The sequence below is a fragment of the Phacochoerus africanus genome, chromosome 14, assembly GCF_016906955.1.
Source record: "Phacochoerus africanus isolate WHEZ1 chromosome 14, ROS_Pafr_v1, whole genome shotgun sequence".
Taxonomy (NCBI): domain Eukaryota; kingdom Metazoa; phylum Chordata; class Mammalia; order Artiodactyla; family Suidae; genus Phacochoerus; species Phacochoerus africanus.
Window position 1 is genome coordinate 38,290,385 of NC_062557.1, and position 13,807 is coordinate 38,304,191.

Consider the following 13,807-nt stretch of genomic DNA (forward strand, 5'->3'; position numbering starts at 1 on the left):
GGCTTGGATCCGGCGTTGCTGTGGTTGTGGCGTAGGCTGGAGTTTACAGCTCCGATTCCACCCCTAGCCTGGGAAGCTCCATATGCCATGGGTACGTCCCTAAAAACAAAACAAAAAAAAACTTACAGCTTTGAGAAAGACAAATACTCTAGTTATCACTTTTATTTGGAAACTAAAAAAATAAAACAAATGAATGTATATAACAAAACAGAAACGGACTCAGATATAGAAAACAGACTAGTGGATATCATTGGGGAGCGGGGAAGAGGGAAGCGCAAGGGAGGGACAGAGATTAAGAGACACAGACTGCTGTGTATAAAATAAAGAAGCAAAAATGTAGATCAACTATACTGTGAATTAATTAGCTAATTAATAAAGTAATAGCTTTATGAGGCTTTAAATGTTCTCTAGAAGGAGGAGCCCAGGTTTTCACATCAGGAGACTGACTCTGTCTGGCCATATGATTTTGGTTATTCTTTATTCTCTGAGCCTCCCTTTTCTCACTTAATAAGTGGAGATAATAATCCCTACTTTATAGATTTGACTTAAGGATTAAAATAAAGTGTATATGTCTGGTACACAGTAAGCATTTGAAAATTAATTTCTTTGGTTTCTCTTGTGTTTATCTGTTGTTCATTGCTGTTGCAAATATACGTTCTTCGAAAGAATTGAAAGAGGCAAACAATTCCTTTCTGCAATATTGTATTGTTTATGGGTTTGAAAACTCTTAAGGCAGCTATGGTTGTGTGCCCCTTGAGCAAGACAAGAATTGTGCTGCTGGATCCAGACAATTGCAACCTTACTGTCTAATGTTGTCCCTTGTAAATGTGTTTCTGGATAATCGTGAAAGTAAAGTTCACACACCCGTCAGGTAAGACTTTCTGTAAGATGCAGCCTTCACGCCGAGGAGACTAGGAGGAGTCAGCCTACAGAAAGGCCAAAAAGAATAAGGTTTGCCAAAACACAGACTCGGGCGTGTACACGTCCATTTCGGGAACTGCAGTTCATTTGTTTTGGCTGAACCTTAAAGTGAGTATGGGGGACGGCAGGAGATGAGGCTGCATGAGTGAGCAGGTGCTGGATCGTGGTCATGCTAAGGATTTGGACTTGAGACTCTAGGGAGTCACTGAAAATCATGGAAGCCTGAGCAGATTGGAGGAGACTTTAAGGAGACACCATAATGAGGTGCAGGGTGGGGTTCCTAGATTGGATCCTGGAAAAGAAAAAGGTAAAAATGGGTGAAATTTGAATGAGGTCTGTAGTTTAGTTAATAGTTGCGTGGATGTTAATTTCCTAATTTTGGTAATTATGTTATATTTGTGTACGTTGCTAACAGTAGAGAAAGCCAGGTGAGGGTTCGCACGAGCTCGGCACTGTTTTTGCAACTTTCCTCTAAGTCTAAAATTGGTGCAAAATAAGAAGTAAAAGGGGAAGAAATAAGATCATGGGCTTTGAATCGCTTTGCAGTTTTATCATTCCATATTCACCTAGGAGACACCGGCTCTCCTAGTGACTGTGAATGTGTGCTGTGTGGGCAGATTTAGAGTGATCTTTGTTTATAGCAGGAGCCATAACTACCATTTATAAAACGCTCACTCTCAGGCACTGCAAAGCAGTTTACATGAAGAGCTAGAAAAGAGCACAGGCTCTGAGGCTAAACTGTCCAGGTTTGAAATCTGACTCTCTCACCTCCTGGCCTTGAGCCTCAGGTGAGTTACTCTACAGCTCTGTGCTTCCTTTTCCTCATCAGTGAACCAAGTACGGTAGTAAGAGGCACATCTCGCAGGATTCTTCTGCAGATTGAATTAGCCGATTCATGTAAAGTGCTCAGAGAAGATCTATAACTCACTCACTGCTGCGGAGCTAACAAGTGCAAACTGGGATTTGAGCTAATTGGCCTGATTCCAGAGCCCGTGCTTCTGACCTGTGGCTATTGAGTTGTTTCTCTGGCAAGGGCCTAGGAGGCACCACAGTGACATCTTGGCTACATCAGAATTCTGCTGTGAAGGATTTAATAGGTGGCCCAGGCTAGATGGGAATGTCATAAATAACTTCCTTAAATTAGACCTCGAGAAGAGCAGGCAGGGTGTACCGCTGTCATCACTGATAGGTTCCACCGCTGAGCAAGTGTTGCTCTTGTTTGTGATAGGGTTAGAGAAGATTTTCAGAAATGTCATAGCAAAAATGACCATTACCTTATGGAACTGTTTAAATTATAGCAGGTCAATGGCAACATCCTGGTCACGTTGAGCATGGCAATTTGCTAGTTGTATGCTAGAAAATAACTTATAAAAAAAGAAGTGGATTTGATCATGATTTAGCAGAATTCATAATGTAGGGGAATTAAACTCTCAGGTCTTTCATAATGAGGTACACTGTGTTTTGTGTCTGTTCTTGCACAACAAGATTATATTTATCTCTTCTCAATATAAGAAGAGTTGGTAAAAGGTGTTTTAATACCAAAATATGCATCCAACCTCAGTAGCACTGAAATTAAATGAAATGCATTTGTATTAAGTACAGATGACTAAATCGTCTTTAATCTGATTACTTCTTAAAGCCTGTCTCATCTTGCAGTTAATAGTTGTGGAATATATTGTATTAAGGTGTAAAGGTATTCCACGGAGCAGTGCCATCCAATGGAAATATCTTTACATATGTAATTTTAAATGTTCTACTAGCCACAATTAAAAAGGGAAAAAAATGAAATAAGGGAACTTAATTTTACTGTGTTTCATTTAACGCAATATATAAAAAAATATTATTTCAACAGTTTATTGTTTTTTTGGGGGGAAGGAGTTAGCCACTCCCACGGCATGCAGAAGTTCCCGGGCTAGGATCGACCCGTGCCCCAGCAGTGACCTGAGCCATGGCAGTGACAACGCTGGATCCTTCACTTGCCGAGACGGCAGAGAACTCCAACAATTTATTGTTTTAAAAATGATTAATGATTTTTTTACATTTTTTTATCCCAAGTTTTGAAAATCTGGTGCACATCTCTGTTTGGCCCTTCTCAGTTCAGATTTGCCACATTTCAGGTGCTCAGTAGCCACATGTGGCCCCTGACCCCCGGATTGGACACCACAACCACAGGGTATATATAGTTCATAGTCTTTGGACAGTGAATTAAACAGGTCTCTGGACACAGCCAAGAGTAGTATTCATTTTTTTTACATGGACAGTGAAGTCTGGTAAAGTCTAAAGGTGTTAAACTCTATTTATTAACCATATTTGTGCTTTATAATTAAATTTAAAAGTTACGTAAATAATTACATTCTCATACATGAACATAAACTTTCAGAGGGCATTTTGCTCAGTTTTTCACTTTTAAATATGTATACCTTCCGATTCACCAGCAATCTCACATATCAAAGTTTAGCCCATAGAAATGTGTAAATATACAATAATTTATATGTAGGAATCTTCACTTTAGCACTGTTTAATTTTTTTTTTTAAAAGGGGCAAGCTGTGTAAATGCCTATCAATAGGAGATTTAATAAATTACAATATACTGACACAATGGAATACAGCAGCTGTGAAAAAGACTAGAGTACGACATAGTGGAAAAAAGCATAATGAGGAATATTAAGTATATATAATCTCATTTTTATGCAAAAGTATTAAGTTTATGTTTGTCTTATGTATAGAAAATACTACACATATAACAATTGTTTTTGTTTGTTTTTGTTTTTTAGGGCTGCACATGCGGCATATGGAAGTTTCCAGGGTAGGGGTTCAGTCAGCTGCAGCTGCCGGCCTATGCCATAGTCACAGTGACGTGGGATGTGAGCTGCGTCTGCAACCTGCACAACAGGTTGCAGCAATGCTGGATCCTGAGCAGGGCCAGGAATTGAACCCTCATCCTCATGGATGCTGGTTGGGTTTGTTACTGCTGAGCCATTATAGGAACTCCTGCAAATGTGGCAGTTTTAATTAACAGCGCTTATTTCTAGGGGATAGGACTATAGGGGACTTGTCAGTTCTCTATGCATTTCTGAATTTGGATTCTTTTTATAAGAATTTTATGTTACTGGAGTTCCCGTCATGGCTCAGTGGTTAACGAATCCGAATCCAACTAGGAACCATGAGGTTTCGGGTTCGATCCCTGGCCTTTCTCAGCGGATTAAGGATCCGGTGTTACTGTGAGCTGTGGTGTAGGTCACAGAGGAGGCTCGGATCCTGTGTTGCTGTGGCTCTCACAGGTGGCTACAGCTCCCATTCGACCCCTATCCTGGGAACCTTCGTGTGCTGTGGGTATGGCCCAAGAAATGGCAAAAAAAAAAGACAAAAAAAAAGAATTTTATGTTACTTTTTATAATTGAAATAGCAGACATTTTTTAAAAAAATAAATATGATGCACAGTTATTTTATTTTTGCATCTTCTAAAAAGTGAAGAATTGGAAACAATATGAGTGTTCAAAATATGAAAATATGTCATGGTACTTCCACTCCTAGAATTTTGTATATAGCTTTTGAGACCTGCTAAGTGAAAAAAAGGATACAAAATTATGTGTGTCTATGGATTACTATATAAAATGAATGTAACTAACCAAAATATTAGTAACAGTCATCTGTAGGTAGAGGGACTACATACGCATTTTTAGTGTGTGTTCGGTTGGTTGGTTTTCCAGGTTTTCTGTAATGAATTGATAATTTTTCTAGTACTCTTGTAATGGGAAAAATCTCATCGCTGTTTTTCTTTTAAATTCATTTGTTTAAAAAAAGAATGGAATTCGGGAGGCTTAGCTGTTAGTAGTAGGGTAGATAGTCAGATTCTCTGATGTGTGAAAACATGTTTTTAAAACTGTAAAAAGAGGAGTTCCCTAGTGGCTCAGTGGGTTAAGGGTCTGGCATTGTTAGTGCTATGGCTCAAGTTTGATCCCTGGCCCAGGAACTTCTGCACATTACAGGCACAGCCAAAAAATAATGATGATAATAATAAAACTGTAAAACATTACGCATGTGAAAATATTTGTATCATATTTTTATCAGTGGATATAGTAATTTGCCCAAGAAGAGTCTTTTCGGTTAGAGTTTTATAATAGGCATATTGAACAGGAAAGGATACTTCTTTGAATTCTCTTTGGTATGATTTGGTCTGTGTAAGGTCATATATTTTTCAGCCCCCTTCAAGAGAGGATCTAAAAGCATTTCATACAAAAACACCTTTTTTCTCTATTGGTGGAAAATTGAGGTGATGGAACTTAAATTTCCATAATACCTTGACTGAAGATCTAGGCATCAGACTTGTTATGAACCTTATTTAAAGATAAGGGAAGTGGAGTTCCCGTCGTGGAGCAGTGGTTAACGAATCCGACTAGGAACCATGAGGTTGTGGGTTCGGTCCCTGCCCATGCTCAGTGGGTTAACGATCCGGCGTTGCCGTGAGCTGTGGTGTAGGTTGCAGACGCGGCTCGGATCCCGCGTTGCTGTGGCTCTGGTGTAGGCCGGTGGCTACAGCTCCGATTCGACCCCTAGCCTGGGAACCTCCATATGCCCTGAGAGCGGCCCAAGAAATAGCAACAACAACAAAAAAGACAAAAGACAAAAAAAAAATAAAGATAAGGGAAGTGAGGAGTTCCTGCTGTGGTCCAGTGGGTTAAGTATCTGGTGTTGTCTCTGTGGCAGTGTGGGTTCGATCCCCAGCCCAGCGCAGTGGGTTAAGGATCTGGTGCTGCTGCAGCTGTGGTGTAGGTCACAGCTGTGGCTTGGATTCAGTCCCTGGCCTGGGAACTTCCATATGCCACTAGTGTGGCTGAAAAGGAAAAAAGAAAAAGAAAAAGATGGGGGAAGTGAAAGATGCTGTGGAGCTAGTGAGTGAAGGTGATTTTGGAAGCCTTTTCTGACCCAGTGCTGGTGAGGGGTGGTGGTGATGAGGTGTTCCATTCGAGTGTTATACCACCACCTGTGCTACAGCTAGTAGGTAACTTTAAAGACTGAAAAATGATCAGATGTGTGTAGAGGAGGGGGAAATAGGGTAGTCAGGTCCTCACTGTCTGTTGTCTGGAGTGATGTTTGAGGGTTAGTGTATTGCTCAAGGCATAGGTGTATCTCCTCTTTTTGGGGGGGGGCTGTGGTGTAAATGGACCTGTGTTGAAATGGGGACACTGTCATTTATAGTGTGCTGTTACCAGACTTTTCTCCTGTAGCATTAAGGAAAAGGGTTTTCTAGTTGTGAGTGGTGCATGCCTACGAATTGTTCCCTGTTCCACTCTGGAGCCACCTATTCCTCTGATTAATTCTGGAGTTTGTTACCTCATAGGATGTGTTTCCTTTTGTAAGTTCGTAGTTGCTGATGTTGCTGCCTGTTTGTTTCCTACTTTATTTAGATTTCACGTCCTTAGCAAGCTTCTGAGCTTCATGGCGCCCATTGACCACACCACAATGAATGATGATGCCAGGTGAGTAATAGATTAATTATACGTCTCAAATGGCTTCATGACAGCCTGATATTGACCTGTTCTGCAGCCCGTCGCCCTTTCCATTTCTTATCAGTTAACCATTTGTCATTGGCATCATAGCAAGAATCCTTGTCACATCTCTTCACTTCCATAGTAACTGTAAAACCCAAACAGAATGTCCATAAATCTCAGTGCTGCCTCTGGTGGTTTTGTGTTTGTTTTTGCTGTTTGGTTTTAACTTTAGCCACATGCCTAGGACATCTGAGCTCTTCTCCAGACACATGGGTTAGGACAGCACACACGCTGGCTCTTTGTGTTTGGGGTTTTATGCATATGCTCGCCTTTTTAACATGGCTCTAGAGATTGCTCTAGAGATGTGTATTACGTTGTGTTTATTCAGGCTGCTACTGAGGATTTTTTTGTTTTGAGTTCATTTTATAAAACTGAAACAAGGTAGAAATGTGTACAGGAAAAAATGTATACTCATTACAGTTTGGAGATAAGCCATTTTTTAAAGAATAATTCCCTCTATATTTATTATTTGGCATTCTTCTATGTAATATGTTTATAGTATTATGTATCTAGACATATCCCTTCTCCTTTATTTATTTACCATTCATTTATATCAGGATAGATTCATACATTCCTATTTTATTCAATTAATTATAACCTCTTACTATCATTATTTATCTTTACTTAAAATCATCTCAGATGAATGGAAAGCCCTTCAGGCTGGCTTGGGTCCTTTTGAGATGTCCCCAGTCACTCCGTGCTGCTTCCTTACTATCTGCCACAAGGTATTCTAGGCTCGTCTTATACTCCAGCCCTGGACTGTCTTTCTCCAAGGAGCCCTGACTCTTTTTAGTGGATTGTGGTTTTTAGAAACCAACATCTGGGTGTTGGGGTGCTCATTGTTCTGGGTGTCATTTTTTTTAGGCTCTCTCAGCTTAGAGAGGTAGAAAATAGTGTGTACATACACACATGCCCATACCCAAGAGATAGCCACTTTTAACATCTCAGAATATTTCCTTTCAGTCTTTATGAGTTCCCTGAGTTCTCTTTTATTTTTCTAACTTTTTTTGTCTTTTTAGAGCTGGACCTGTGGCATATGGAGGTTCCCAGGCTAGGCATCCAGTTGGAGCTATAGCTACTGGCCTACACCACAGCCTCAGCAATGCCAGATCCTTAACCCAGTGATCGAGGCCAGGGATCAAACTTGCATCTTCATGGATACTAGTTGGGTTCGTTAACCACTGAGCTACAACGGGAACTCCTGAGTTCCCTTCTAGAGTGTCTTTTTTTTGTTGTTGTTGTTGTTTTTTTGGCTGTCCTTGCAGCATGCAGAAGTTCTCAGGCCAGGGATTGATCTGGTGCCACAGCAGTCACCTGAACCACAGCAGTGGCAACACTGAGTCCTTAACCATTAGGCCACCAGGAAACTCCCACTGTGACCATTTTCATATCATTAAAATTATTTTAAAAATTTGACTAATTTTTTAATAATGTTACTTAGCTATTGTTGGAACTTTAAATTGTTTTTAATTTTGTTGTAATGGTGTGCTAAACATTTTTAAACATAAATCTTTATCAAGTGAAATTAATTGGTTATAATGTAGGTATATGTGGGTTTTGCCAGCTTTATCCCTCAAACTACATTTAACCTTCTTATTTGAGAGTATTTAGTTTGCTGCTAAACCCCATAAGATTTCCCTCCTTGCTTGAAAAGTGGTAGATGTGCAAGTTTGGTTCAACACAGTGATTATTAATTGGTCTCCCCTGGTCACAAGGTGGCTGCTCTAGCTTCAGCCATCAAGCATGCATTCCAGGCAGGGAGAAGAGGGAGGGATTGGTGTCAGCCATACCTATCTTTTATCTGAACTGTAAAAGTGTCCCAGAATCCCCTCCCAAACTTGTCATACCCCATCAGCCATGACTCTGTTACACTGTCACTTCAGGTAGAGTGGGCACTTGAGGCATCAGGAATGTGTTTGTTGGAAAATAGTCCGGTGACCTTAGGTGTTCATGGGAAAAAAGGCTATCCCTTGTGGGCTGATTGCTAATCATCAGTATTATTCTCCAGCTGATCTAGCAACACAAAGACCTTACTAGAAGTCTTGTAGTTGGAGCACCGCGCGTTTGTTTTTACCAAGTACACTCCCTTCCCGTTGTGTTTCCTAAGGAAGTAGAGGCAGGCAGCCGCGTTACCACTTATGCTCCGTAGTCTGAATAAGCCGGACTAACTATAGACAGAATAAGTAGGTATTAGCTCTTTCTGCTTCTGGTATTAAATTATCCAGTGTGCCTGTAGGTAGTGTTACTTTATCTTAAGAAAAAAGAAAGCAGTTTTTGTTTAGGTAATTCCATAATTGGAAATAATCTAGTACTGTGCTATTTGATGTCCTGCTTTGTACACCACAAAACATCGAGGAATGGGAAACTTTCCTTTTAGTATCAGTGCATACTAGTTTCCTCCAAGTGAGTAGTTCTGGTTTTACTAAGTTACAAATATGTCATTCTTTTTTTTTAAATTTATTTTTATTTTTTTATTATAGTTGATATACAAATGTGCCAATTTCTGCTGTACAGCAAAGTGACTGAGGTATACATATATATCCCAGGAGATTGGATATAGTTCCCTGTGCTCTGCAGATAGACCTTCTTGTTAGATATGTCATTCTTGATGTGCTTATATAGAGGTTTGTTTACTTATTTATTTATTTATTTATTTTTTGTGTGTGCGATTTTGAGGTAGAGAAAGGCTTTTTTTTTTCTTTTTGTCTTTTCTAGGTCTGCACCCTCAGCACATGGAGGTTCCCAGGCCAGGATTTAGTCAGAGCTGTAGCCATCGGCCTACGCCAGAGCCACAGCAATGCCGGATCCTTAACCCACTGAGGGAGGCCAGGGATCAAACCCACAACCTCGTGGTTCCTAGTTGGATTTGTTAACCACTGAGCCACGGTGGGAACTCCGAGAGAGGATTTTTCAGCATGACACCAAGGACAAAAGCCATATGGAAAATATTAGTAGACTTGACTACATAAAAGTCATATTGAAGAGTTTCTGTTGTGACTCAGTGGGTTAAGAACCTGATTAGTATCCATGAGGACAAGGGTTCAATCCCTGGCCTTGCTCAGAGAGTTAAGGATCTGGCACTGCCATGAGCTGTGACATAGGTCATAGATGGCAGCTCGGATCCTGTGTTGCTGTGGCTGTGGTGTAGGTTGGCAGCGGCAGCTCTGATTCGACCTCTAGCCTGGGAACTTCCGTATGCACTAGGTGTGGCCATTAAAAGGGAAGAAAAAAGAAAAAGTTACAAGTAAATGACAAACGGGAAAGAAAAAGTTCAATATATGATGTTACTGTGTAATAAGCTAGGTAAAGATTTTTAGGGAGTTCCCATCATGGCGCAGCAGAAACGAATCCAACTAGGAACCATGAGGTTGCGGGTTCGATCCCTGGCCTTGCTCCCTGGGTTAAGGATCTGGCATTGCCGTGAGCTGTGGTGTAGGTCGAAGACAAGGCTTGGATTCTGTGTTGCTGTTGCTTTGGTGTAGGCCGGCGGCTGTAGCTCCAATTAGATCCCTAGCCTGGGAACCTCCATATGCTGCAGGTGCAGCCCTAAAAAGCAAAAAAAATAAATAAATAAAAAAGGATTTTTAGAAATCTCTAAGAATGTCCCAGTAAAAATAATGGGCATAAGGAGGATGGGAGTAACATATACACACTACTGTATAAAATAGATAATTAATAACCTACTGTATAGCACAGGGAAATTACTCAATAGTTTGTAATAACCTATATGGGAAAAAAGAATGGATATGTATATATATAAATAAAACCGAGTCATTTTGCTGTACACCTGAAACTGATACAACATGGTAAATTTTTTAAAAATGGGTAGAGCATGTCAACAAGCAAACTTAGAAATTTAAAAGAAAAATCACAAATGGCCAAAAACATAAAGACTGTCAATCTCTTTAATCAAAGAAATATAAATTAAAATAATGAGATTTCATTTTTTTTCTTATTAAAGTGGAAAACAGGAGTTCCTGTCGTGGCTCAGTGGTTAACGAATCCAACTAGGAACCATGAGGTTGTGGGTTCGATCCCTGGACTCGATCCCTGGGTTAAGGATCCGGTGTTGCCGTGAGCTGTGGTGTAGGTCTCAGACCTGGCTCGGATCCTACATTGCTGTGGCTGTGATGTAGGCCAGTGGCTACAGCTCCAATTAAACCCCTACCCTGGGAACTTGCATATGCTGCGGATGTGGCCCTAGAAAAGACAAAAAAAAAAAACAAAAACAAAAACAGGAGTTCCCGTCGTGGCGCAGTGGTTAACGAATCCGACTAGGAACCATGAGGTTGTGGGTTCAGTCCCTGCCCTTGCTCAGTGGGTTAACGATCCGGCGGCGTTGCCGTGAGCTGTGGTGTAGGTTGCAGACGCGGCTCGGATCCTGCATTGCTGTGGCTCTGGCGTAGGCTGGTGGCCACAGCTCCGATTAGACCCCTAGCCTGGGAACCTCCATATGCCGTAGGAGCGGCCCAAGAAATAGCAAAAAGACAAAAAAAAAAAAAAAACCCAAAAACTAAAACAAAAAACAGTGGAAGACATTAAATGATTGGTAATCCCCAGTGTTGATGGTGTGGGGAAACACTTTCATATAACTGTTATTGGGAATGTAATCGGCAACATTATTTTGGAGGGCTGTTTGGCAATATTTTTTCAAAATTTTAAATAAATTTATCTGTTGACCCAAAAACCCACTTCTAGGAATTGACCTAAGGAAATAGCAGGTTGGCAGATTTTTTTGTGTGTCAAGGGTCTCTATTGTAACATTGTTTATAATGGGGAAAAATAAGAAACAGCCCAAATGACCATCAGTAGGGACCTAGTTGAATATATCACAGAAAATCATTCAGTGAAGCTATAAGCAGCTCTTAAAGGAGGAAGTGGAGCTGTGTATATTAATGTAATGTTTAGTGTACTAAGTAGGCTACAAAATACTATATCATAATCCTACTTTTGAGTGAATAGACATATATGATTGACAAAAACATGGTACCTTAAAGAAATATTATACTGTCATGGAAATATCTCCAGGTTATTTTGTTAACTAGAAAAAGAAACAGTTCTTGTAACATGATCCATTTATGGTTTTAAAATAAAAATTAAGGTTATATATGTACACATACATAAACATACATGTTATATAGAGTTTAGGAAAATGCCTAGGAAGTTCATACATCAATAATATTTAAAATGTTTACGGAAGTTCCCATTGTGGCTCAGTGGTAAGGAGCCCAGCTAGTATCCATGAGGTTGCAGGTTCGATCCCTGGCCTCGCTTAGTGGGTTAAAGGATCCAGCGTTGCCATGAACTGTGGTATAGGTTACAGACACGGCTCGGATACCCTGGATGCTGTGGCTGTGGCTGTGGCCAGCAGCTGTAGCTCCGATTCAGCCCCTAGCCTAGGAACTTTCATAAGCCGCAGATGCAGCCCTAAAAAGAAAAACAGAAAAAAGAAAAATGTTTACCTATGTGGAAGGGACTGGGATGAGGAAGGGACAGAGGGTGTCATTTTTCATACTTCTGTTTTGCTCTGCTTTCCTGCCATGAGAATGCATTCGTATTGGTTGTCACTAAAAAATAAGAAACTCTGAAACTGTGTACACTAAAATCTTCACAAATTGCTCGGGGTAGAAGACACATTTTACTTTCTAGTGTATGTATTTTTGTAGTATTTGGTTTTTACAGTGAGTTTGTATTGCTTTTATCAGCAGAACAGGGCGTGTTCATCAAAAAATGTATATATATATATCGTTAGTATAGAGAGGAGGTGGGAAGGTCCTTATTGTTTCTTTGTTGAAATATTACATAAATGAAAGATCTTGCCCTTAAGGCTTCTGCCCTGTGAACCATATGGATAAAACCGGCTTTTGAACACCCCGTTAGCTTCTTTCCCGGCTCTCCCCTCCCCTTTTTTAATCGTGGTAAAAAATTGCTCAACAGGTTTTCCAGCCCTTTCGGTTTCTTATTCCAGAGGCCACTCTGCCTGTGGTTCCTCCTATCCAGGTCTGGAGATAGAAGCCATTCTCTTGTCTTTACTTGTTTCTCGGGTCCAGTTTGTTGTTCCACACACATGCCTGTGTTGGGTTAATATCCAGTATGAATAGAGGAGCAGGGGGACTCCTTGGGCTGTTAACTTGTCCTTAATCCCTCACGTCCTTTGTCCAGCTTGAGCTCAGAAAACTTGCACTTGGTGGAATTGAATTGAGACTGGAACAGAACTCATTACAGGAGAGGGAGCAGAAATCTTTAATACAGGGTATTAAAAATAATCCTTCCTGGAAGAAGTCCTCTCTGCAAAAAGGATCTTTAGAAAGGTAGTGGTGTCTTTTCTATTGGGAGGCAAGAAGAGAAACCCCGCGTTGCCCCTCTCTTAGGGGTTTGCTTGCAGGGGAGGAGATTACCATGAGTCTAAAGAACATTCACTGGCTTTGCTGGACCCTTGGGCACTCTTGCCACTGGGCAGAGCGGCTCCCAGAACAGCTCCTGTTTGCCCTTCAGACTCCTCTTTGTAAAGAGGGAAGTACTGTGTGATGCTGTGGAGAGAGTTGGTGGCCCCATGGGCTGAGGCGGACACGGGGCTTGCTGTCCCATCGGTAGAGAACCGCTCTATGCGTGTTGTCACCACCAAGAACAGGCCAGTGAGTTATTTGCTGACTTAGAGGATTGCTGTTCCCCTCTCTGACTGCTGAAGTTATTCTAAGCTTATCAAGGACATTTCAGAAACAGAGCTTACCTGACATGCTGCGAAACCCCAGGGTGCTGTTAGTCCAGAGGGAATATGAACTAACACTTCAGGTGATCTTTTTCCCCCCTTTGTTAGGGCTGCACCCGAAGCATATGGAAGTTCCCAGGCTAGGGTTCTAGTAGGAGCTACAGCTGCCGGCCTACGCCACAGCCACAGCCACTCGGGCTCCAAGCCACATCTGTGACCTACACTGAAACTCACGCCAATGCCGGATCCCCAACCCACTGAGCGGGATCAGGGATTGAACCCGCATCCTCATGGATACTAGTCGGGTTTATCACCCAACACAGTGGGAACTCCCTTCAGGTGGTCTTTTATTATGGTTCTAACAAAATGCAGAATTTGTTGGTTGTAGGATAATCATCTGAGTTTTTGCCTGTATTTTTGAAGGACCCTCTGAGGCAGACGCTTAAAGAAGTTCATTCTTTTTCATTTGCTGCGCTGAGTAGGTCAGATATGTAAAATGCCAGTGTGACAAGTAGGAGACGTACATTCTAAAACTTCTGACACAGCTCGAGACGTGTTCCTCACAACTGGCCACTGCCCCCAGATATGGAAAGGGATCCCCAGGAACCACTTGCACTGTTGGCAT

At 41.2% G+C, this 13,807-nt stretch overlaps 1 protein-coding gene across 1 annotated transcript in view; it reads left to right on the plus strand.

Annotated features, from left to right (window-relative positions):
- Nucleotides 1-13,807, plus strand: part of AATF (apoptosis antagonizing transcription factor) — a 104,002-nt gene that overhangs the window by 74,127 nt on the left and 16,068 nt on the right. The window contains exon 11 of the mRNA XM_047757567.1: nucleotides 6,330-6,401. Coding sequence (XP_047613523.1) covers nucleotides 6,330-6,401 — 72 coding nt within the window. The remainder of the gene's footprint in view (nucleotides 1-6,329; nucleotides 6,402-13,807) is intronic.